Raw genomic sequence first — 24346 nt, 5'->3', positions numbered from 1 at the left:
CCATCCAGGACCTCTTTACCAGGTGGTGTCAGAGGAAGGCCCTAAAAATTGCCAAAGACTCTCATAGACTGTTCTCTCTGTTACAGCATGGCAAGCTGTACCGGTGCGCCAAGTCTAGGTTTTTAACAGCTTCTACCCCCAAACCATAAGACTCCTGAACAGCTAATCAAGTGGCTAACCGAACTATTTAAATGGACCCCCCCCCCGCTACTCTCTGTTTATTATCTATGCATAGTCACTTTACCTTGACCAACATGTACATATTACCTCAATTACCTGGATTAACCGGTGCCCCCGCACATTGACTTTGTACCGTTACCCCCTGTATATAGCCTCGCTACTGTTATTTTAGTGTTGCTCTTGTTATTTGAGGCCTTTTAAAGGAAGCATTTCACTGTAAGGTCTACACCTGTTTGTAACGTCTGCTTCCAACTCACACCCTCAAACACGTAGATCCCCTGAACGCAGCTCACTTTCCAGCCCACACTCTCAAACACATAGATCCCTTGAACGCAGCTCACTCTCCAGATCCCAATCACCTGAATTCTAATCACCTGTTCCCACACCTGTATGTCATTATCACACTATTTAGTTCAGTTCTTTGCACCCCATCACTGTGAGGTATTTTTTGTTTTGTGACACAAGTCTTTCAGAGCTCTGGTTTTTCCGTGATTTACTCCTCCGGTGTATGATAGTTATTGCCTGCCTCACTAACGACGCCTTTTGCCTATTCTCTGCCTGTACTTTAGCCTATTGCATTTCCTGTTATCGACCTATTGCCGGATCTCCAGGACAGCGTTACTAGCCTTTTCCCTGCCTGTACTGTTGCCTTTGGACCCTCTGTGTATGACCTTCTGCCTGCCCCTGGACCCAGCTACCTGCCTCCTCCTGTGGTCCTTTACCAATAAACTATTGTGCTTTAAACCAGCTCTCCCCTTGTGTTCATTACACTCTCCCCTTGTGCTCGGCGCATGTGACAAATAATTTTTGATTTGATTTGCCCACGTCAACCTTCGAAACCACAAAGGGCGTCGACAACACGAGAGGACGTGAGAGGAGCAGTTTCTGCTGTATTTAAAAAAAATATATATATTTCACCTTTATTTAACCAGGTAAGCTAGTTGAGAACAAGTTCTCATTTACAACTGCGACCTGGCCAAGATAAAGCAAAGCAGTGCGACACAAACAACAACACAGAGTTACACGTGGAATAAACAAGCGTACAGTCAATAACACAATAGAAAAAAGGAGGTGCTCTTGTTCTCCATGGACTTTACAGTGTCCTCTAACTCCATGGAGTTAGAGCTACAGGATGCAAATTTCTGTTTGAAAAAGTTAGCCTTTGCTTTCCTGACTGACTGCGTGTATTGGTTCCTGACTTCCCTGAACAGTTGCATATCGCGGGGACTATTAGATACTATTGCAGTCCGCCACAGGATGTTTTTATGCTGGTCAAGGGCAGTCAGGTCTGGATTGAACCAAGGGCTATATCTGTTCTTAGGTCTACATTTTTTGAAAGGGGCGTGCTTATTTAAGATGGTGAGGAAATTACTTTTAAAGAACGACCAGGCATCCTCGACTGACGGGATGAGGTCAATATCCTTCCAGGATACCCGGGCCAGGTCGAAAGGCCTGCTCGCAGAAGTGTTTTAGGAAGCGTTTGACAGTGATGAGGGGTGGTCGTTTGACCGTGGACCCATAGCGGATGCAGGCAATGAGGCAGTGATCACTGAGATCCTGATTGAAAACAGCAGAGGTGTATTTGGAGGGCATGTTGGTCAGGATAATATCTATGAGGGATCCCATGTTTACGGATTTAGGGTTGTACCTGGTGGGTTCCTTGATGATTTGTGTGAGATTGAGGGCATCTAGCTTAGATTGTAGGACTGCCGGGGTGTTAAGCATATCCCAGTTTAGGTCACCTAACAGAACGAACTCTGAAGATAGATGAGGGGAAATCAATTCACATATGGTGTCCAGGGCACAGCTGGGAACTGAGGGTGGTCTATAATAGGCGGCAACAGCGAGAGACTTATTTCTGGAGAGGTTCATTTTTTAAATTAGAAGCTCGAACTGTTTGGGCATAGACCTGTAAAGTATGACAGAACATTGCAAGCTATCTCTGCAGTAGATTGCAACTCTTCCCCCTTTGGCAGTTCTATCTTGACGGAAAATGTTGTAGTTGGGTATGGAAATCTCAGAATTTTTGGTGGTCTTCCTAAGCCAGGATTCAGACACGGCACGGACATCAGGGTTGGCGGAGTGTGCTAAAGCAGTGAGTAAAACCAGCTTAGGGAGGAGGCTTCTGATGTTAACATGCATGAAACCAAGGCTTTTTCGATAACAGAAGTTAATAAATGAGAGTGCCTGGGGACATGTGCTGGTTATACTGGGTGAGGTCACCGCATGTGTGGGGGGTGGGACAAAGGAGGAATCTGAGGCATGTAGAGTGGGACTAGGGGCTCCACTGTAAAGTAAAACAATGATAACTATCCTAAACAACAGTATACAAGGCATATTGACATTAGAGAGAGACAAAGCGAGGCATAAAGCAATCACAGGTGTTGATTGGAAGAGCTAGCTAAGACAACAACGAGTAAGACACCAACAGTTTATTAGCTAAGACCACAACAACAGGTAAAATTGCGATGAATGGGCAGAGAGGGTAGGTTAACTACACACAGGGCCTGAGTTCAGGGCTAGGACCGACAGATAAACAAAAGAAAATAAACAAAATGGAGTACCGTGATAAATTAACAGTCCAGTAGGCATCAGCTATGTAGCCAAGTGATCATAGGGTCCAGTGAACAGCAATAGATGGAGCAGGGAAGCAGCAACGTAGTCGTTGCTACGCTAGCACACGGGAGACACAGCATTTAAAGTTAGCAGGCCGGGGTAAGTCTGCGCCGGACGTCGGAGCGTCTGCGGATGGAATTACAGACCAGTCGTGGTGGTACGGCGGAGCGTCGTGTCGACAAAGGGGCCGGGCCAGATGGTGAAAGAGGTATTGTAGTTGTAGTAATTTTGTTTGCTTGCCGGGAGATGCGCCTGGCTCGTGGCTAACTGGTGCTAGCTTCGGGGCTAGGGCGTTAGCCACTATAGCCACTCAGTAGCAGCTAGCTAGCAGCAATGATCCGTTGCAAAGGTCCAGAGCTTACGCAAGTATCCGGTGGAGTAGTGGATTCTAGCCGGGAGGCATCGGCTGGGTAGCCGGGTGAGCACAGAGTAGGCCGTTAGGTGTGCCTGGCTCAGGGCTAGCTTCGGGGCTGGGTCACTCGGTGGCAGCTAGCTAGCTGTGATGATCAGGAGTAATGGTCCAGGGTTTACGGCAGGAATCCGGCGTTGTAGTGGAGAAAAAGAGTCCGAGGCTGGTAGGTATTATCCAGGCAAAAAAAAAACGGTTGGTAACTCTGCAGAAGGTATAGGCCGCTAGCAGTGACTAAATAGCTTGTAGCTAATTAGCTGGTTAGCTTCTGATGGCTAGCTGCTGATGGAGGTTCTGGCTATAAGGTCTAAAATAAATAGTGGATCCGTGTCACATTGAGTGAGGCGGGTTACCGGAAGGTATATTTAATTTAAAAATAGAAAAGAGATTGAAAATATATTGAAATATATACAAAAAAAAATGAAAAATACAAAAAGTAAACGAGAGGACGACAAACCACGTCTGCACTGCTACGCCATCTGTATGCAAGCCAGGAGATGTTATTGTTATTTTCTCAATAGAAACATCTGGAAATAGCCATTTAAATTCCTTATGCATCAATGTTCCTTTCTGATGAAGAATACACAGACCATACAAAACATTATGAGCGCCTGCTCTTTCCATGACCTTGACAAAACATTTACTGTAAGTGCCTTTGAACAGGGTATGGTAGTAGATGCCAGGCACATCGGTTTGTGTGTGTCAAGAACTGCAACTCTGCTGGATTTTTCACGTTCAACAGTTTCCTGTGTGTATCAAGAATGGTCCACCACCCAAAGGACATCCAATTCGACACAACTGTGGGAAGCATTGGAGTCAGCATGGGCCAGCATCCCTGTGGAACACTTTCAACACATTGTTGACGGATTGAGGCTATTCTGAGGGCAAAGGGGGGTGCAACTCAATATAAGGAAGCTATTCCTATGTTTTGTGCACTCAGTGTATATCTTTACATCATAAATAATGTCATGCATGTTCACTTGTTTGAAGGATGCAAGATGAGTAATGATTGATACATTTCTGAAGGTTTTAGATTAATCCAAGGAGTTAATTCATGTTGACAATAATGAGTCACAGGTGTGCAGCATGGACAAATGATACAAGTGAACACTCAGTGTCTTGGCTCAATGTGTTCCAGGTTACTACAGCAGGACAGGACAGCTACTATGTGTCCTACCAGAGGGATCCATTCCTCAAAATCAAACTGCCCAAATATTCTCTGCCTAAGGTAAGCAACATTCATTGTACAGTGATAAACACATGCCTCTGGATATACATGCAGGAGATCAATTATTCAGATTGAGTATTTTTAGTATTTAGAAAATGTTTAGTTTTTTTACTCTGCATTGTTGGGAAAGATCTCGTAAGTAAGCATTTCACGGTAAAGTCTACACCTGTTGTACACGGCGCATGTGACAAATAAAATGTGATTTGATTTGAAGTAATTTGTAACATTACTACACAGTGATGTGTTATCTCATAGTGTGTAGTCCCACTCTTCTATTGCAGCTGTTAAAAGACACTATATGTTGTGTAGAGAACATTGGCAGGTAAAGTGTGAAACATTCAATATGCACATAAGACCTGATCTTGTGACGCCCAACACGTACTCGGCAGCTCGTTACAAACCCAACCAATAAGATCCATCATCGCGGCGGTGCAGGAGTGGAACCAGAATGACACATACAACCTGTACCTCTCCGACACCCTGGCCATGGAGAACGTCAAGACCACCCAGATGTTGGACCTGTATGAGGTAAGTGTTCACTGTGTGTGTGCACATGGGATGACACCTACCACCGACACCAACGGACTGGTAATAGCCTTGTTATTCCCTATGTCATCACATTAACAATCATTGCAGATCGTCCCCCCTCCTTTTTCCCCTCTTTCTCAGGATGAATCAGTTTATCACAGACACTGGCAGGTGTGATGGAGGGAAGCAGAGGAGTGAGATATGGGTCTGATCTTCAGAGTCAGATGTCATTAACAATGCTACTACTACTGCTGCTCCTTCTAACATGTGTGTTAATGGTTTAAAAAAACTGAGTTAGTATTAAAATGAATGGTCACACCCAGTGGGTAAAACTGGTTGAAATGACGCCAATCCAGTTTTCCATTCAGTATGATGTTGTTTTAACTAGTTTAACCCTCTGGGTATGCATGCATGTGCTAATCACAAACTATTGTAAACTGAAGTTGTGCTGTATGTATCGTATTTTTTTTTTTGAAGAGGCAGACTATTGCTCTGAGATCCTCTGAAAAAGACTGTAGATATAACTCTGACCAAAGTACTTTGTAGGAGTATCGCTGAATGATCAATCTGGATAATCTTTCCTACAATCTAAATGTTTTTCTCTAACTCCCAGTCGAGTTAATCTTAGCCATTTAGTGTTAGGTTTTTCATTCAATCCATCTCCCAGAGGTATGAACTTCAACACTGATAATTACAGAACGTCCTAACTTGCCTAACACAGACAATACTCAGAGTGGTAGACCAACAAATCAACGACAGCCCAATGATGAACTACATGATTCCCTACTTAATCAGAGCTATAAATAGCTTTTGAATGAGTGAGTGGTAGGAGGGAGGAAAAGACAGAGGGAGGAAGAGATGACGGGAGGGAGGGAGGGTTAGCTAGATGATTTAGGTAATGTAAGCTAGATGATTTAGGTAATGTAATAGTCATGATGATGATGCTCCTTTCTGTTAGCCTAGCGGTTTGTGGTTTGTGTGTATTAGCTCTCTGCCAACACTCTTAACCCCTCCCCCCCATTTCCCCCCTATTCGGAGCCTCAGATTCTCTGATTTAGCAGTGGATCCATATTTCTAATAGATTGCAGGCTCTCTGCGGGAGACTAAGTGCATGTACTGAGGGAAGTCTGGTGTCTCAGTGGTAATTTATCATACTAGTGCTACTGTGCTGAAAGTTGTTGTGTTGTTTGTTTTGCCTATGTAGATGGATCCACATGCATACATCAGTCTATATTTAATATTACTAGAGCACTGGACATTGTTGTTTTGCCTACGTAGATGTTTCCGCACACATACAGGTAACTGCCAAAATAAAGGAAACGCCAACATAAAGCGTCTTAACAGGGCGCTGGGCCACCATGAGCCAGAACAGCTTCAATGCACCTTGGCATAGATTCTACTAGTGTGTGGAACTCTATTGGAGGGATGGAACACCATTATTCCACAATAAATTCCATTATTTGGTGTTTTGTTGAGGGTGTTGACTGCTCCAGAATGTCCCATAAGTGTTCAATTGCGTTGAGATCTGGGGACTGAGACGGCCATGGCATACGGTTTACATAATTTTCATGCACATCAAACCATTCAGTGACCACTCATGCCCTGTGGATGGGAGCATTGCCAACAGGATTGAACTGCTTCACCATAGGTTGAAGACTATCCCTCAGAATGGCTGTGTATTTATTGGCATTTACCTTGCCCTCTAAGGGCTTGAGGACCTAAACCATGCCAGGAAAAATCACCCAACACGATAACAGAGCCACCAGAACCCTCATTTACTTAAGTGTTTCCTTTATTTTGTTAGTTACCTGTAGGTCCATATGTAATATTACTAGATGACAGCCACACATACAGTACCATTCAAAAGTTTTAGAACACCTACTCATTCAAGGGTTTTTCTTTATTTTTTACTATTTTCTACATTGTAGAATAATAGCGAAGACATCACAACTATGATATAAACATGTGGAATCATGTAGTAACCAAAAAAGTGTTAAACAAATCAAAATCAATTTATATTTGAGATTCTTCTAAGTAGCCACCCTTTGCCTTTGACAGCTTTGCACACTCTTGGCATTCTCTCAACCAGCTTCATGAGGTAGTCACCTGGAATGCATTTCAAATAACAGGTATGCATTGTTAAAAGTTAATTTGTCTAATTTCTTTCCTTGTTAATGCATTTGAGCCAATCAGTTAGGGGTGGTATACAGAAGATAGCCCTATTTAGTAAAATGCCAAGTCCATATTATGGCAAGAACAGCTCAAATAAGCACAGAGAAACAACTCTCCATCATTAATTTAAGACATGAAGGTCAGTCAATGCAGATGTGAAAAACTTTGAAAGATCCATCAAGCGCTATGATGATACTGGCTCTCATGAGGACTGCCCCAGGAAAGGAAGACCCATAGTTACCTCTGCTGCAGAGGATAAGTTCATTAGAGTTAACTGCACCTCGGATTGCAGCCCAAATAAATGCTTCACCGAGTTCAAGTAGCAGACACATCTCAACATCAACTGTTCGGAGGACACTGCGTAAATCAGGCTTTCATGGCCCAATTGCTGCAAAGAAACCACTACTAAAGGACACCAATAAGAAGAGGTGACTTGCTTGGTCCAAGAAACACAAGCAATGGACATTAGACCGTTGGAAATCTGTCATTTGGTCTGATGAGTCCAAATTTGCGACTTTTGGTTCCAACCGCCGTGTCTTTGTGAGATGCTGCGTAGGTGCATGTGGAGATGATCTCCACGTGTGGTTCACACCGTGAATCAGGGAGGAGGAAGTGTGATGGTGTATACAGTATATATATATATATATATTTGTATTTATTTATTTTCAGGGGGTGTTGCAGCACCCTCAGCACCCCTACTTCCCGCGGCTATGTCTGTCAGGGGACATTTTGGGTACTGTTTAGTGCTTGAAAATTAAAATAAAAAAACAATGTAATCTGTTCTGGCGCTTGGATTGGCTAGTTTTAGTGTCTGTTTTAGAATTTTTCTCTATTTATCCCTAGGTATCAGGTGAAGACCTACATCACCTACAACAAGGGCCGTGATTGGAGATTACTGCATGTCCCGGCGACAGACCTGGCTGGCAACGACACCCACTGTATACTGGTGAGTTATACTGAAGCTAACAGGGAATGCTCATTGCTGTGGTGATCTAAGACTGCCTGAACTCTTTGAGGTGCTTTCCCAGACCCAGATTAAGCCTCGTCCAGGAGTTAAATAAGCATACTCTATAGATAATCTCCATTGAACATTTTTTTAAATCCAGGACTATGTGTTCAGTTCCCTTCAAGTTATATACATCAATGATAACAGTCGTGTTACATCACACACTCAAGGGAGTTTGCTTACTCATTTTAGTGGAAAGGGAATTACTTTACGTAATCACATTTTCAAATCAAATCAAATCAAATCAAATGTTATTAGTCACATACACATGGTTAGCAGATGTTAATGCGAGTGTAGCGAAATGCTTGTGCTTCTAGTTCCGACAATGCAGTAATAACCAACAAGTAATCTAACCTAACAATTCCACAACTACTACCTTATACACACACAAGTGTAAAGGGATAAAGAATATGTACATAAAGATATATGAATGAGTGGTGGTACAGAACGGCATAGGCAAGATGCAGTAGATGGTATAGAGTACGGTATATACATATGAGATGAGTACTGTAGGGTATGTAAACATAAAGTGGCATAGTTTAAAGTGGCTAGTGGTACATGTATTACATAAAGATGGCAAGATGCAGTAGATGATATAGAGTACAGTATATACATATGAGATGGGTAATGTAGGGTATGTAAACATTATATTAAGTGGCATTGTTTAAAGTGGCTAGTGGTACATTTTTACATAATTTCCATCAATTCCCATTTTTAAAGTGGCTGGAGTTGAGTCAGTATGTTGGCAGCGGCCGCTAAATGTTAGTGGTGGCTGTTTAACAGTCTGATGGCCTTGAGATAGAAGCTGTTTTTCAGTCTCTCGGTCCCTGCTTTGATGCACCTGTACTGACCTCGCCTTCTGGATGATAGCGGGGTGAACAGGCAGTGGCTTGGGTGGTTGTTGTCCTTGATGATCTTTATGGCCTTCCTGTGACATCGGGTGGTGTAGGTGTCCTGGAGGGCAGGTAGTTTGCCCCCGGTGATGCGTTCTGCAGACCTCACTACCCTCTGGAGAGCCTTACGGTTGTGGGCGGAGCAGTTGCCGTACCAGGCGGTGATACAGCCCGACAGGATGCTCTCGATTGTGCATCTGTAGAAGTTTGTGAGTGCTTTTGGTGACAAGCCGAATTTCTTCAGCCTCCTGAGGTTGAAGAGGCGCTGCTGCGCCTTCTTCACGACGCTGTCTGTGTGGGTGGACCAATTCAGTTTGTCGGTGATGTGTACACCGAGGAACTTAAAACTTTCCACCTTCTCCACTACTGACCCGTCGATGTGGATAGAGGGGTGCTCCCTCTGCTGTTTCCTGAAGTCCACAATCATCTCCTTTGTTTTGTTGACGTTGAGTGTGAGGTTATTTTCCTGACACCACACTCCGAGGGCCCTCACCTCCTCCCTGTAGGCCGTCTCGTCGTTGTTGGTAATCAAGCCTACCACTGTAGTGTCATCCGCAAACTTGATGATTGAGTTGGAGGCGTGCATGGCCACGCAGTCGTGGGTGAACAGGGAGTACAGGAGAGGGCTCAGAACGCACCCTTGTGGGGCCCCAGTGTTGAGGATCAGCGGGGTGGAGATGTTGTTACCTACCCTCACCACCTGGGGGCGGCCCGTCAGGAAGTCCAGGACCCAGTTGCACAGGGCGGGGTCGAGACCCAGGGTCTCGAGCTTGATGACGAGTTTGGAGGGTACTATGGTGTTAAATGCTGAGCTGTAATCGATGAACAGCATTCTCACATGGGTATTCCTCTTGTCCAGATGGGTTAGGGCAGTGTGCAGTGTGGTTGCGATTGCGTCGTCTGTGGACCTATTGGGTCGGTAAGCAAATTGGAGTGGGTCTAGGGTGTCCGGTAGGGTGGAGGTGATATGGTCCTTGACTAGTCTCTCAAAGCACTTCATGATGACGGAAGTGAGTGCTACGGGGCGGTAGTCGTTTAGCTCAGTTACCTTAGCTTTCTTGGGAACAGGAACAATGGTGGCCCTCTTGAAGCATGTGGGAACAGCAGACTGGGATAAGGATTGATTGAATATGTCCGTAAACACACCAGCCAGCTGGTCTGCGCATGCTCTGAGGACGCGGCTGGGAATGCCGTCTGGGCCTGCAGCCTTGCGAGGGTTAACACGTTTAAATGTTTTACTCACCTCGGCTGCAGTGAAGGAGAGCCCGCAGGTTTTGGTAGGGGGCCGTGTCAGTGGCACTGTATTGTCCTCAAAGCGGGCAAAAAAGTTGTTTAGCCTGTCTGGGAGCAGGACATCCTGGTCCGCGACGGGGCTGGTTTTCTTTTTGTAATCCGTGATTGACTGTAGACCCTGCCACATACACCTCTTGTGTCTGAGCTGTTGAATTGCGACTCGATTTTGTCTCTGTACTGGGACTTAGCCTGTTTGATTGCCTTGCGGAGAGAATAGCTACACTGTTTGTATTCGGTCATGCTTCCGGTCACCTTGCCCTGGTTAAAAGCAGTGGTTCGCGCTTTCAGTTTCACGCGAATGCTGCCGTAAATCCACGGTTTCTGGTTTGGGAATGTTTTAATCGTTGCTGTGGGTACGACATCGTCAATGCACTTCCTAATGAACTCGCTCACCGAATCAGCATATTCGTCAATATTGTTGTTGGACGCAATGCGGAACATATTCCAATCCGCGTGATCGAAGCAGTCTTGAAGCGTGGAATCAGATTGGTCGGACCAGCGTTGAACAGACCTGAGCGCGGGAGCTTGTTGTTTTAGTTTCTGTTTGTAGGCTGGAATCAACAAAATGGAGTCGTGGTCAGCTTTTCCGAAAGGGGGGCGGGGGAGGGCCTTATATGCGTCGCGGAAATTAGTATAACAATGATCTAGGGTTTTTCCAGCCCTGGTAGCACAATCGATATGCTGATAGAATTTAGGGAGTTTTGTTTTTAGATTAGCCTTGTTAAAATCCCCAGCTACGATGAATGCAGCCTCAGGGTGTGTGGTTTCCAGTTTACAAAGAGTCAGATAAAGTTCGTTCAGGGCCATCGATGTGTCTGCTTGGGGGGGAATATATACGGCTGTGATTATGATGGAAGAGAATTCCCTTGGTAGATAATGCGGTCGACATTTGATTGTGAGGAGTTCTAGATCAGGTGAACAGAATGACTTGAGTTCCTGTGTGTTGTTATGATGATCACACCACGTCTCGTTAATCATAAGGCATACCCCCCCGCCCCTCTTCTTACCAGAAAGATGTTTGTTTCTGTCGGCGCGATGCATGAAGAAACCAGCTGGCTGCACCGACTCCGTTAGCGTCTCTTGAGTTAGCCATGTTTCCGTGAAGCAGAGCACGTTGCAATCCCTGATGTCTCTCTGGAATGCTACCCGTGCTCGGATTTCATCAACCTTATTGTCAAGAGACTGGACATTGGCGAGTAGTATGCTAGGGAGTGGAGCGCGATGTGCCCGTCTCCGAAGCCTGACCAGGAGACCGCCTCGTTTGCCCCTTTTACGGCGTCGCACAGGGTCGCCGGCTGGGATCAGATCCATTGTATTGGGTGGAAGGCAAAACACTGGATCCGTTTCGGGAAAGTCATATTCCTGGTAGGAACGATGATGAGTTGACGTTAATCGTATATTCAGTAGTTCCTCCCGACTGTATGTAATGAAACCTAAGATTACCTGGGGTACCGATGTAAGAAATAACACATAAAAAAACAAAATACTGCATATTTTCCAAGGAACGCGAAGCGAGGCGGCCATCTCGTTTCGGCGCCGGATGTAACAAATTTTAACTATGATATGAAGACAAATTGTCTACACAGTCCTTGCAATTTACAGTTGTTATTAATTTACTTGCCCTATCTTTCCTTTTATCCCATGTGACGCGACTGTAAAGGATGACTATAACTTTGAGAGATTAGCAGTAAGAGTTCATACTGCTTAAAAGCCTAGGGAGGCAATTGTGGGGGCTGCACGCTGTACGCTATGTGGGCTACAGGTTGAATACAATTATGTATTCATGTGACATTCGATTTACAGATTATTTTTGATTACCCTGTCAAATCCCATTGCCCTTGGTGTCCTTACAGCAATGTCACGCTATCAATTGGCAAAGATTAAAGCAGACATTTTTTAAGGGGGGCTCTGTGAACAGATATGATTGTCTTCTGTTGTCGGCTCGCCGCTGAGACTTGAATTGATGATTTCATTTAAAAATCCTCCCCCAGTCTTTGTACTAATGACTGATAATGACAATTACGACAAACTATGGAGCCGCAGCATGGTTTTTCGGAGGGAGGCTGCGGGAATTGGCTTAGTTGTGTTTAGTTTTCTTCATGTTTTGTTAACCAATTATAGTTTGTTGTATAGTTAACTGCCTATGTTAGCATTGTTGTTAGCATTTGGTGTAAATGTAACTCACTGGAAGACTTCAGAATCAAAATGACTCTATTTGGCATTATTTTCAGGCTTTCTGAGATGAAGACAGCATAGCAGCTTTTCTTTTCCTTATCTAAAGGACCTCTTGAAATAAAAAGCATATGCTTTGTGCACCTTTGATCAACCCTATAGTGTTGTATGTAACATTGGGAATTTGATTGACCAGTGTATAATGGCTTCGTCGAATATAATGGACTGTCTGTCATTTCTCACCCCTCAGCCCTTCTGTTCGCTCCATCTCCAACTGCAGACGTCTGAAAACCCCTACCTGTCAGGCAGCATATCAACCAAGGCCTCAGCACCGGGAATCATAGTGGCCACAGGTGAGAGAATACAGAATGAACATTTGATAGATTAGATTGCCTTATTGTCCACTTATGTGGGAATTCACTTGGCTGAATAGAAAGACATTTCTATTCAATGTAGGTAATGGTACAAAAGGAGAATAGCTCTCTATCATTTCCAGTTAGTGCTGAAATTCCATTTGATTGTGAATATTATGATGATTATCCAATCCCTAACATTACTGATAGGGATCTGCAAGTCCTGATATTAACAACTCATCTTCAACTGTGTGGGAAAATATTGTAGTTTAGCAACAAACAAAAAAAGGCCTACATCCATGAATCTGCTTCTTGATCTCTGTCCTCAAACAATATTTGTTCTGTCACCAAAACAATACTTTGTCCCCTCCTCCGATCCTCTAATCTCTTACTGGATATGTGAGAACACTAAACCACTGTGAGCCTGTATAAATGTACTGAATCTGTCCAGAGACACACTATAACACTTCTGATGTTGTCCTTACTCACAGACGTTTTGGTGATGCAAAGTCACCCGGTTTATTTAAGTGGGCCAGTGCAGACTGAGGCACAACAGACTATGTTTGTGTGTGAGTGTGTGTTCGGGTATCTCTACACAATCCTCTGCTTCGGCCCAGTTCATCACTCGCCCTCACACACACACGCACATACACGCACAAGTCCGCTGGTGCATAGATCAGTTGGTGAACCTGACAAACATGATGCAGCTCAAAACTCATGTTTGTTGTATTTTTACCACAGGGAACATTGAGTCTGAGCTGTCAAACGATAATGTTGGAATGTTCATCTCATCTGATGCTGGTAACAACTGGAGACAGGTGAGTTTAGACTGAATCTGGAGGTTATATATAAGGCATTCTAATCAAGGAAAACACTGAGTATTGTATTCTGGAGAATAAATATTTTGAACATGTACTGCTGTCTCTGCCTTTTGATCATGAGGTGTTTTGAAACTCTCAGTATTCACCTGTATAATGCTGTAGTTTATTACATCCAGAGATACGGTAAAAACTGTATGTAAATATTCTATTATATTGAATTGTCTGTGTGCCCTCTTTCATATATTCGAGAAGGAGCACAACATCTGGTTTCTGTATAAAGGAGAGGCCCTAGTCACTGTATAACAAATAACTGTCCCCACCATATATTTGCACTAGGTTTAAACCTAAATCAGTGTTTGTATCACTGTAAATTGGTTGCTGTAATATGTTAGTACTTCTATTGATGTCAAGTAAACTTTTTTTAATTTCACTTTATCTGTTGATTAAAGGTAGTTTACAAGGTTGGAACAACTTGCAAAGCACAAAGATATGCAATAAATATACAACAAAAAAATCTATTTGGGGGAAAGGGTTCTTCACGTACTCTCCCTTTTAGTACTTTAACACTGACCATCCTATTCTAAATTGGAGCACCGACGTTTTGCCTCAGTGAAGACCAACTCAACTGAAACCACATCTCTCTTTTTCTTATATCAATTCAGGAAAACATTTAGAAATTACTTTCAGCACCAGTCAAGTGTGGAGAATTCCTTCCTTCCTGCTTGTGTCTTCTAGACAATTTAAGTGCACTAGTGGAGGAAAGGAACGCAGTCGAAGCCTAAGGAGATGGCTGCAGTTTTACGATCCCGTAACCAATTGTGCTATTGTGAATTTTTTTTCAAGATATTTGTAGCTTATTTTGTTCATAATGTTTCTGCCACCGTGTCTTATGACCGAAAAGAGCTTCTTGATATCAGGGCAGCGATTACTCACCCTGTACTGGAGGAATTTTTCTTCTTCAACAAGTCGGATGGGAAGTATTTACTTCGGACGCCCGACAAGGCCCTCATCCCCGTCATTCGCAGGACGAAAAGACGGAGATATCGTGAACGACAGTCCGGGTGCCTTGAAAGGATCCATCGCCGAGAGAGTAATATACCTTTACCATTGGTACTATTATCTAACGTACAATCAATCGATAATAAAATAGACGAGCTACGAGCACGTATATCCTACCAACGGGACATTAAAACTGTAATATCTTATGTTTCACCAAATGACGTGGCTGGACGATGACATTATTAACATACAGCTGGCGGGTTTTAAGCTTTTTCGGCAGGTTTGAGCCTCTGGTAAGACAAGGGGCGGCGGCCTATGTATATTTGTAAACAACAGCTGATGCACGAAATCTAAGGAAGTCTCAAGATTTTGCTCGCCTGAGGTAGAGTATCTCATGATAAGCTGTAGACCACACTATTTACCAAGAGAGTTTACATCTATATTTTTCTTAGCTGTCTATATACCACCGCAGACTAAGACTGGAAACAGGAAAACACTCATCCAGAGGCGGCGCTCCTAGTGGCCGAGGACTTTAACGCAGGGAAACTCATACGTTCTACCTAAATCAGATCAAATCAAACTTTATTTGTCACATGCGCCGAATGCAACAAGTGTAGACTTTACCGTGAAATGCTTACTTACAAGCCCTTAACCAACAGTGCAGTTCAAGAAGAACTGTGTCACTAGGCAGCTCGCGCCTGTGCTTCCCTTTGTAATCTGTAGTGGTTTGCAAGCTCTACCACATCCGATGAGCGTCAGAGCCGATTTAGTACGATTCAATCTTAGTCCCGTATTGAAGCTTTGCCTGTTTGATATTTCGTCGGAGGGTATAGCGAGATATCTTATAAGCTTCCTGGAACACTGGGACCAAATCCATATTAATGCCCATGATGTTGGAATGAGATGTTTGTAGAGCAGGTTTCCACATATTTTGGTCATGTAGTGTATGAGATGTTTGTAGAGCAGGTTTCCACATATTTTGGTCATGTAGTGTATGAGATGGGATTTGCTGCATCCCAAATGGCACCCTATTTACTAGTAGCCTACACTACTTTAGACCAGAGTCCTAAAGGTCATGGGTTGCATTTGGGATTCATTTGATGTGTTATTGTGTTGTGAATCTGTTCCAGGATAATTTTTGATGATGGGCTGCAGTGGACCAGCTTCTCTTTGGTGCCTCTGTTCGTGGACGGGATGCTGGCGGAGGCCGGGACAGAGAACCAGATCATGACATTTTTTAACGAGGAAGGTTCCATTACTCATAGACTTGAGGTAAATGGTGAAAACTTCAGGCGCTGACAACCCTTGTTGAGTTATATTAACTTGTGTATCCATCCAGTTGCCATGGAGAAATTTGTTTTGTTGTTGTTTTGAAGGAACAGAGAGGTTATTTTACTTTTGTTTCTCAAGGTTTTTCAGACACTTCAGCCATAGGTCCAAGTGGCAGCTTATCAAGATAGACTAGAAGTCCATCCTCAACAGGAAATGTACAGAAGGAGACTATTAGACGTGGCACCTTCACAACAAGTTAAGACCTCTTCAAAAGGAAGTCAGTCCAATTCATCAATAGGTATCCCGATTACCTAATACCAATGTATTTACATGGTAGTTAGCGACTAAACTTTATTCATAATGAGCGATACCTGGAGAAAAGCGGAACTCTCTGAAATGAAAATGGATGGCCCTCCTTTCAGATATTTTTTTTTTACTGTGCCTCCCTGAATGCTAGAACAAAAGTCACCCTTCCCTCGAAACGTTAATGACTTGGAGAAGAGCTGCAAAGAGGAGTGGGACAAAATCCCTCCTGAGATGTGTGCAAACCTGGTGGCCAACTACAAGAAACGTCTGACCTCTGTGATTGCCAACAAGGGTTTTGCCACCAAGTACTAAGTCATGTTTTGCAGAGGGGTCAAATACTTATTTCCCTCATTAAAATGCAAATCAATTTATAACATTTTTGAAATGCGTTTTTCTTGATTTTTTTGTTGTTATTCTGTCTCTCACTGTTCAAATAAACCCACCATTAAAATTATAGACTGATAATTTCTTTGTCAGTGGGCAAACGTACAAATTCAGCAGGGGATCAAATACTTTTTTCCCTCACTGTATATGGATTAATAGCCTGTATGTGTTTCACAGGGCGAGCCGTGTGTGATGGGCAAGAAACAGATCTATATGAAACGCAGACCAGGAAACTATTGCATGCTGGGAAAAGACCACATCAAAGTCCTCTCTGCTGAGTCGTGTATCTGTCGGGCCCACGACTTTGAGTGGTAATTATAGTGTACTAGTATAATAACTCACATTTGCAGTAAAATAGAACACGTGAAAACATGTATTTTTATCACAAATCTAAACATGAGTAGATCAACAGAAGTTTCATTGTCCATAAAAGAGAGAGACATTTTGTTTGATGCTTTGTCTATGTTGTCTCATTTAAATGAAGAATTAGAGAAAAGAAGATCTCTCACACTGAGCTTGTCAGTATCACTTATCATTATCACTGGGGTAATATGTGGGATCTTCTTCTCAGTAAGACTACTTTAGCTGAAAAGGGAAGGTGAATGAAATCTTACTCAACAATTATCATAACTGTCATAATGTTTTACAGTTTTGATGGAATTTAGTTGAAGAACAAGATTTATTCTGGACTTAAAACACGCTTTATCATGTTTTTGACGTGATGCCTTGTGAGTAATACTGTGGTCTGACATGCTGAGACTGTAATGGGAGCTGACGTGGGTGTACGTAGCATTACCGTGATCTAAGCGGTGAAGTTTCCTATAGTGGAGAGATATAACACTGTATTTTAACAGTAAAACTCCGGCTGACAGTGGTGTGACTCGGCGTTCTGTCGTGTACATCTCCGTTAACTCTTATCCTCTTTAACTGAGACTAATCTTTATCCTAGCGTTCAAACGCATGCAGTGAATGTATGTGTGTGTGTGTGTGCGTGTGTTTGATGTGTGTGATATGTGTGACAGAGAGAGAAAGTGTGTGTATATGTGTGTCTCTTAAGTCTGTGTCTATGCGGATGTGCGTGTGTGTTGTGTGTGTGATGTGAGTCATTTGGACAGACTCCCTAAACTGTGTCTGTTGTAGAAAATATTCAAATTGGAAATCTGTGGCGGCATCGTGCTAAAAGCATCACCTCTCTTTCCCCTGTAAATAACCTCAAAATGTACTAAACCATGGAGAAAAAAACACCAGCAGAATATATGACATAAAAAATATCAAAGTACACTGATTGAAAGTGTCGTGGTAACCAGAGACAACATTTAAATGGAAATTTCACCAATTGACGAAGCCTCCCTGTTCAAATCCAGAGACAAGGGGGCAATTCATACACTGCACCGCACAAGCTGGATAATCCTTTTAGACATAAGCGTGTTATATTTGTATCTATTATTAACTTGACATTTGGCTGGCTTGTTCACACAACAGTAGTAGGCCTGATTACCAACAATGATGAGACAGCCTACAGGGAGGAGGTGAGGGCCCTGGGAGTGTGGTGCCAGGAAAATAACCTCTCACCCAACGTCAACAAAACAAAGGAGCTGATCGTGAACTTCAGGAAACAGCAGGGGAAGCACCCCCCTATCCACATCGATGGGACTGCAATGGAGAAAGTGGAAAGCTCAAGTTACTCGGCCTACACATCACTGACAATATGAAATGGTCCACCCACACAGACAGTGTGGTGAAGAAGGTGCAACAGCGCCTCTTCAACCTCAGGGGGCTGAAGAAATTTGGCTTGTCACCTAAAACCCTCACAAACTTTTACAGATGCACAATTGAGAGCATCCTGTCGGGCTGTCGGGCAACTGCACCGACAGCCCGCACCGCTACCACAGGGCTCTCCAGAGGGTGGTACGGTCTGCCCAATGCATCACCGGGGTCAAACTACCTGACCTCCAGGACACCTACAACACCCGATGTCACAGGAAGGCCAAAAACTTCATCAAGAACAACAACCACCCGAGCCACTGCCTGTTCACCCCGCTATCATCCAGAAGGCGAGGTCAGTACAGGTGCATCAAAGCTGGGACCGAGAGACTGAAAAACATTGCTTCTATCTCAAGGCCATCAGAATGTTAAATAGCCATCACTAGCACATTAGAAGCTGCTGCCCTATATACATTAACTTGAAATCACTGGCCACTTTAACCTATGTGTGGTCCTAAGGGTAAAAAATGATCCACCGCTATGTTTAACTTGAAATTTTATGACTTTTCCTAGAGTGACCCCAACATTAGAAAAAGTGAAACATCGCCTTTGTTCATATTTCTATGAAAGCTGTACACCACCAGGGTACAAATATTGTCTTAGGGTCATTTTTGACCCGGCAGTTATAAAATCATTTACACACCACAAAAATCACAAAGACACACACACAAACATAATTTGAGATTGTGTACTACTGATTGAACTCAGAAAAAGCTAAAACTTTCTTGTGAATGTGCAGCAACTCCCCTCCACGACCACATACATGACTCAAGTTCACAGACAAAATTAAAATAATTTAAGACAAAATAAACAACATTTCTTTGCTGAAGCCATGAGTGCACGTTTCAGAGCCCAACAGGTCATAGATCTGTTTTTTTCTTTCAGATGTCCAGGAGTGTGAGTCAAGACCTGCAAGACTTGTGAGAGACAAACTGTGGGCCATAAGAGAGATCTGAGAGAAGTGGATGGAGCGTCTGCCATACCTCTACAGCCCTGGTCCAGAAGAAACAGTGGATGAGCAACTGGTTCCGTTCAGAAGTACATTTTTATTTTCATATCTGTAATGTAAGTGATTTTCAAGGTTAATTTTATTATGTATTGCTGTAATATCATTGATTTATGTGATTGTTTTACATTCTCCCAACCAATTGTGCTATTTTGTTTGTTTTTTTGCATTTTGTGTAACTGATTTTTTAACTTATTGTGTACATTAAGTTGATGCTACTGTCTCTTATGACCGAAAATAACTTCTGGACATCAGAAAAGCAATTACTCACCATGGACTGGAAGAAACTATTTCAGTTAACTTTACTAGGGTAGAGGGCAGCATTTGGAATTTTGGATGAAATGCATGCCCAATTTAAACTGCCTGCTTCTCGGGCCCAGAAGATATGATATGCATATAACTGGTAGATTTGGATAGAAAACACTCTAAAGTTTCCAAAACTGTTAAAATAGTGTCTGTGAGTATAACAGAACTGATTTGGCAGGCGAAAACCTGAGAAAAATCCATTCAGGAAGTAGTTTTGTTTTTGTAGTTTTCTATTCAATGCCATAACAGTATCCATTGACTTAGGACTCAAACTGCAGTTTCTATGCCTTCCACTAGATGTCAACAGTCTTTAGAAATAGTTTCCGGCTTGTATTCTGAAAATGAGGGAATAAGAGCATTCGGAATGACTGGACGCTAAAGTGTCGCAGAGCTTTTTCATGCGCTCGACAGAGAGAGAGCAATTCTTGTTTACCTTTTAAATTGACGACGTTATTGTCCGGTTGAAATATAATCGATTATTTAGGCTAAAAACAATCTGAGGCTTGAATATAAACATTGTTTGACATGTTTCTATGAACTTTACGGATACAATTTGGATTTTTTTGTCTTCCTGTTTTGATTGCGTTTGAGCCTGTGGATTACTGAAGAAAATGCGCTAACAAAACTGAGGTTTTTGTATATAAAGAGACTTTATCGAACAAAAGAAACATTTATTGAGTAAACTAATGTCTGCTGAGTCAACCATATGAAGATCATCAAAGGTAAGGGATTCATTTTATCTCTATTTCTGACTCTGACTCTGTTCTACTTGGCTGGTTACTGTTTGTAATGAATTGTCTAGTGGGCTATGTTCTCAAATAATCATAAGGTATGCTTTCGCCGTAAAGCATTTTTAAAATCTGACACCGTGGTTGGATTCACAAGACGTTCATCTTTAAACCTATGTAAAATATGTTTTGTTTTCTGAATTTTTATAATGAGTATTTCTGTATTTGAATTTGGCGCCCAGCAGTTTCACTGGCTGTTGAAGAGGTGGGACGGTAACGTCCCACATACCCAAGCGAGGTTAATGAGTCCGACGAGAAGGATATCCTGCTTTCAATGGAACAGGCCCAGATCCGCGCCTTTTGCGTGAAGAAAAGACAACGGAAAAGAGGGCGCAGATCGGGCACCCTTCTGAGAATCCGGAGGCGAGCGAGTAAACTCCCATTGCCTTCCATTCGTCTTGCTAACGTGAAATCATTGGAAAATAAATTGATGACCTACGATAAAGATTATCCAACCAACGGGACATTAAAAACTGTAACATCTTATGTTTCACAGAGACTTGGCTGAATGAAGATACGGACAATATAACGCTAGCGGGATTTTACATGCATCGGCCGAACAGAGACGCTACCTCTGGTAAGACGATGGGTGGGAATGTGTGTCTTTTTGTTAATAACAGCTGGTGTGCGATGTCTAATATTAAAGAAGTCTCGAGGTATTGCTCGCCTGAGGTAGATTACCTTATGATAACCACACTATCTACCAAGAGAGTTCTCATCTGTATTATTCGTAGCCGTCTATTTACCACCACAAAGCAAAACTGGCACTAAGACCGCACTCAACCTACTCTATAAGGCCATAAGCAAAGAACAAAATGCTCACCCAGAAGTGGCGCTCCTAGTGGCCAGGAACTTTAATGCAGGCAAACTTAAATCCGTTTTACCAAATTTAAACAGCATATCACGTGCAACCAGGGGGAAAAAATCCTACACCACCTTTACTCCACACACAGGGATGCATACAAAGCTCTCCCTCGCCCTCCATTTGGCAAATCTGACCATAACTATATCCTCCTGATTTCTGCTTACAAGCAAAAACTAAAGAAGGATGTACCAGTGACTCGCTCAGTACGGAAGTGGTCAGATGACGTGGATGCTACGCTACAGAACTGTTTTGCTAGCACAGACTGGAATATGTTCCGGAATTCATCCAATGGCATTGAGGAATACATCAATAAGTGCATCGATGACGTTGTCCCCACAGTGACTGTATGTATATATCCCAACCAGAAGCCATGGATTACAGGCAACATCCTCATCGAGCTAAAGGCTAGAGCTGCCGCTCTCAAGGAGCGGGAGACTAATCCGGACGCATATAAGAAATCCCGCTATGCCCTCAGACAAACCATCAAGCAAGCAAATCAACAATACAGGATTAAGATTGAATTCTACTACACCGGCTCTGATGCTCGTCGGATGTGGCAGAGCTTTAAAACTATTACGGACTACAAAGGGAAACCCAGACGTGAGCTGCCCAGTGATGCGAGCCTCCCAGACAAGCTAAATGCCTTTTATGCTCGCTTCGAGGCAAGCAACACTGAAGCATACCGAAGCAACACTGAAGCATAGCACTAGCTGTTCTGGACGACTGTGTGATAATGCTCTCGGTAGCCGATGTGAACAAAACCTATAAACAGGTCAACATTCACAAATCCGCTGGGCCAGACGGATTACCAGGACGTTTATTCAAAGCATGCGCGGACCAACTGTCAAGTGACTTCACTGACATATTCAACCTCTCCCTGACCGAGTCTGAAATACCTACATGTTTCAAGCAGATCACCACAGTCCCTGTGCCCAAAGAAGCGAAGGTAACCTGCCTAAATGATTACCGCCCCGTGGCACTCACGTCGGTAGCCATGAAGTGCTTTGAAAGGCTGGTCATGGCTCACATCAACAGCATCCTCCCGGACACCCTAGACCCACTCCAATACCACCCAAACAGATCCACAGAGGATGCAATCTCAATCGCACTCCACACTGCCCTTTCTCACCTGGACCAAAGGAAAACCTATGTGAGAACGCTGTTCATTGACTACGAAGCTCATCTCTAAGCTAACACCTCCCTCTGCAACTGGATCCTGGACTTTCTGACGGGCCGCCCCTGAGTGGTAAGAGTAGGCAACAACACATCTGCCACGCTGATCCTTAACACTGGGGCCCCTCAGGGGTGTGTACTTAGTCCCCTCCTGTATTCCCTGTTCATCCACGACTGCGTGGCCAAACACGACCCCAACACCATCATTAAGTTTGCTGATGACACAACAGTGGTAGGTCTGATCACCGACAACGATGAGATGGCCTATAGGGAGGAGGTCAGAAAACTGGCAGTGTGGTGCCAGGACAACAATCGCTCCCTCAATGTGAGCAAGACTAAGGAGCTGATTGTGGACTACAAGAAAAGGCGGGCCGAACAGGCTGTAGTGGAGCATGTCGACAATTTCAAGTTCCTTGGTGTCCATATCACCAACGAACTAGCATGGTCCAAACATACCAAGACAGTTGTGAAGACGGCACAACAAAACCTTTTCCTCTTCAGGAGACTGAAAAGATTTTGCATGGGTCCCCAGATCCTCAAAAGGTTCTACAGCTGCAACATCGAGAGCATCCTGACCGGTTGCATCACCTCCTGGTATGGCAACTGCTCTGCATCTGACTGTAAGACGCTACAGAGGGTAGTGCGAATTACCCAGTACATCACTGGGGCAAAGCTTCCTGCCATCCAGGACCTATATAATAGGCGTGTCAGAGGAAAGCCCATAAAATTGTCAGAGACTCCAGTCACCCAAGTTATAGACTGTTTTCTCTGCTAGTGCACGGCAAGCGGTACCAGAGCGCCAGTCTAGGACCAAAAGGCTCATCAACAGCTTCTACCCCCAAGCCATAAAACTGCTGAACAATCCATAAAATCGCCACTGGACAATTTACATTGACCCCCCCACCCCTCCCTGTAAGACACTGCTGCTACTCACAGTTTGTTTGTTACATATGCTTAGTCACTTCGCCCCCACCTACATGTACAGATAACATCAACTAGCCTGTACCCCCGCACACTGACTTGTACCGGCACCCCCTGTATATAGCCTCGTTATTGTTATTCTTACTGTGTTACTTTTTATTATACATTTTTATCTTGGGATATTTACTTTCTTATATATTTATATTTTCTTCTTCTTGAACTGCACTGTTGGTTAATGGCTTGTAAGTTAGCATTTCACTGTAAAGTCTACACTTGTTGTATTCGCCGCATGTGACAAATAAAGTTTGATTTGATTTTGTTTTCTGTGACACTGATACTAATTACTGGTAGTAATCTCTTTTGTCAAAAGGTTGCTGTCTTTTCCGGCAGTATATGCCCAGCAAGCCAGCAAAGTATGGCATAAAGATATTGGTGGCCTGTGACGCACAATCCAGCTACGCTTGGAAGATACAAGTCTACACAGGGAATCCGACCAGTGGAGGCCCGGAGAAGAACCAGGGGATGCGGGTTGTGCTTGATGTGAACTGAGGACTGAGGGGGCACAATGTCAGGTGTGACAATTTCTTCACCTCTAATGATCTCAGCCAGTAGCTTCTGAAGAGGAAGATCACTATGGTTGGCACAGTTAGGAAAGAACAAGCCTGAGCTCCCCCTTGCACTCCTCACAACAAGGGGGAGAAAGGCCTTTTCATCAAAGTTTGCCTTCACCCCCACCACCACTCTAGTTTCTTACCTCCCAAAATGGAACAAGAATGTGGTCCTCCTGAGCACACTGCACAAAACAGCTGAGATCAGCGATCACTAGGACAGGAAGGCAGCCATCATCCTGGACTACAACCACAACAAAGGAGGTGTGGACAACCTGGACAA

The 24346-nt window shown here is 43.5% G+C and overlaps 1 protein-coding gene across 3 annotated transcripts in view; it reads left to right on the top strand.

Annotated features, from left to right (window-relative positions):
• Window positions 1-24346, top strand: part of LOC139568648 (VPS10 domain-containing receptor SorCS3-like) — a 258964-nt gene that overhangs the window by 208359 nt on the left and 26259 nt on the right. Inside the window, exons 6-14 of one of the 3 annotated variants that reach the window (XM_071390614.1) lie at window positions 4344-4433; window positions 4715-4961; window positions 7977-8079; window positions 12748-12850; window positions 13592-13668; window positions 15801-15942; window positions 16081-16240; window positions 16810-16943; window positions 19282-19461. In XM_071390614.1, coding sequence (XP_071246715.1) covers window positions 4882-4961; window positions 7977-8079; window positions 12748-12850; window positions 13592-13668; window positions 15801-15812 — 375 coding nt within the window. In that variant the 5' untranslated portion in view covers window positions 4344-4433; window positions 4715-4881 and the 3' untranslated portion in view covers window positions 15813-15942; window positions 16081-16240; window positions 16810-16943; window positions 19282-19461. Of the gene's footprint in view, window positions 1-4343; window positions 4434-4714; window positions 4962-5102; window positions 5809-7976; window positions 8080-12747; window positions 12851-13591; window positions 13669-15800; window positions 15943-16080; window positions 16241-16809; window positions 16944-19281; window positions 19462-24346 lie in introns of those variants that run through there. The other 2 variants (XM_071390615.1, XM_071390616.1) reach the window with 2 other exon arrangements.

Source organism: Salvelinus alpinus, chromosome 2 (assembly GCF_045679555.1).
Source record: "Salvelinus alpinus chromosome 2, SLU_Salpinus.1, whole genome shotgun sequence".
NCBI lineage: Eukaryota > Metazoa > Chordata > Actinopteri > Salmoniformes > Salmonidae > Salvelinus > Salvelinus alpinus.
The sequence above is the reverse complement of the archived record's forward strand: the minus strand, read 5'-3'. Positions and strand labels throughout refer to the sequence as shown.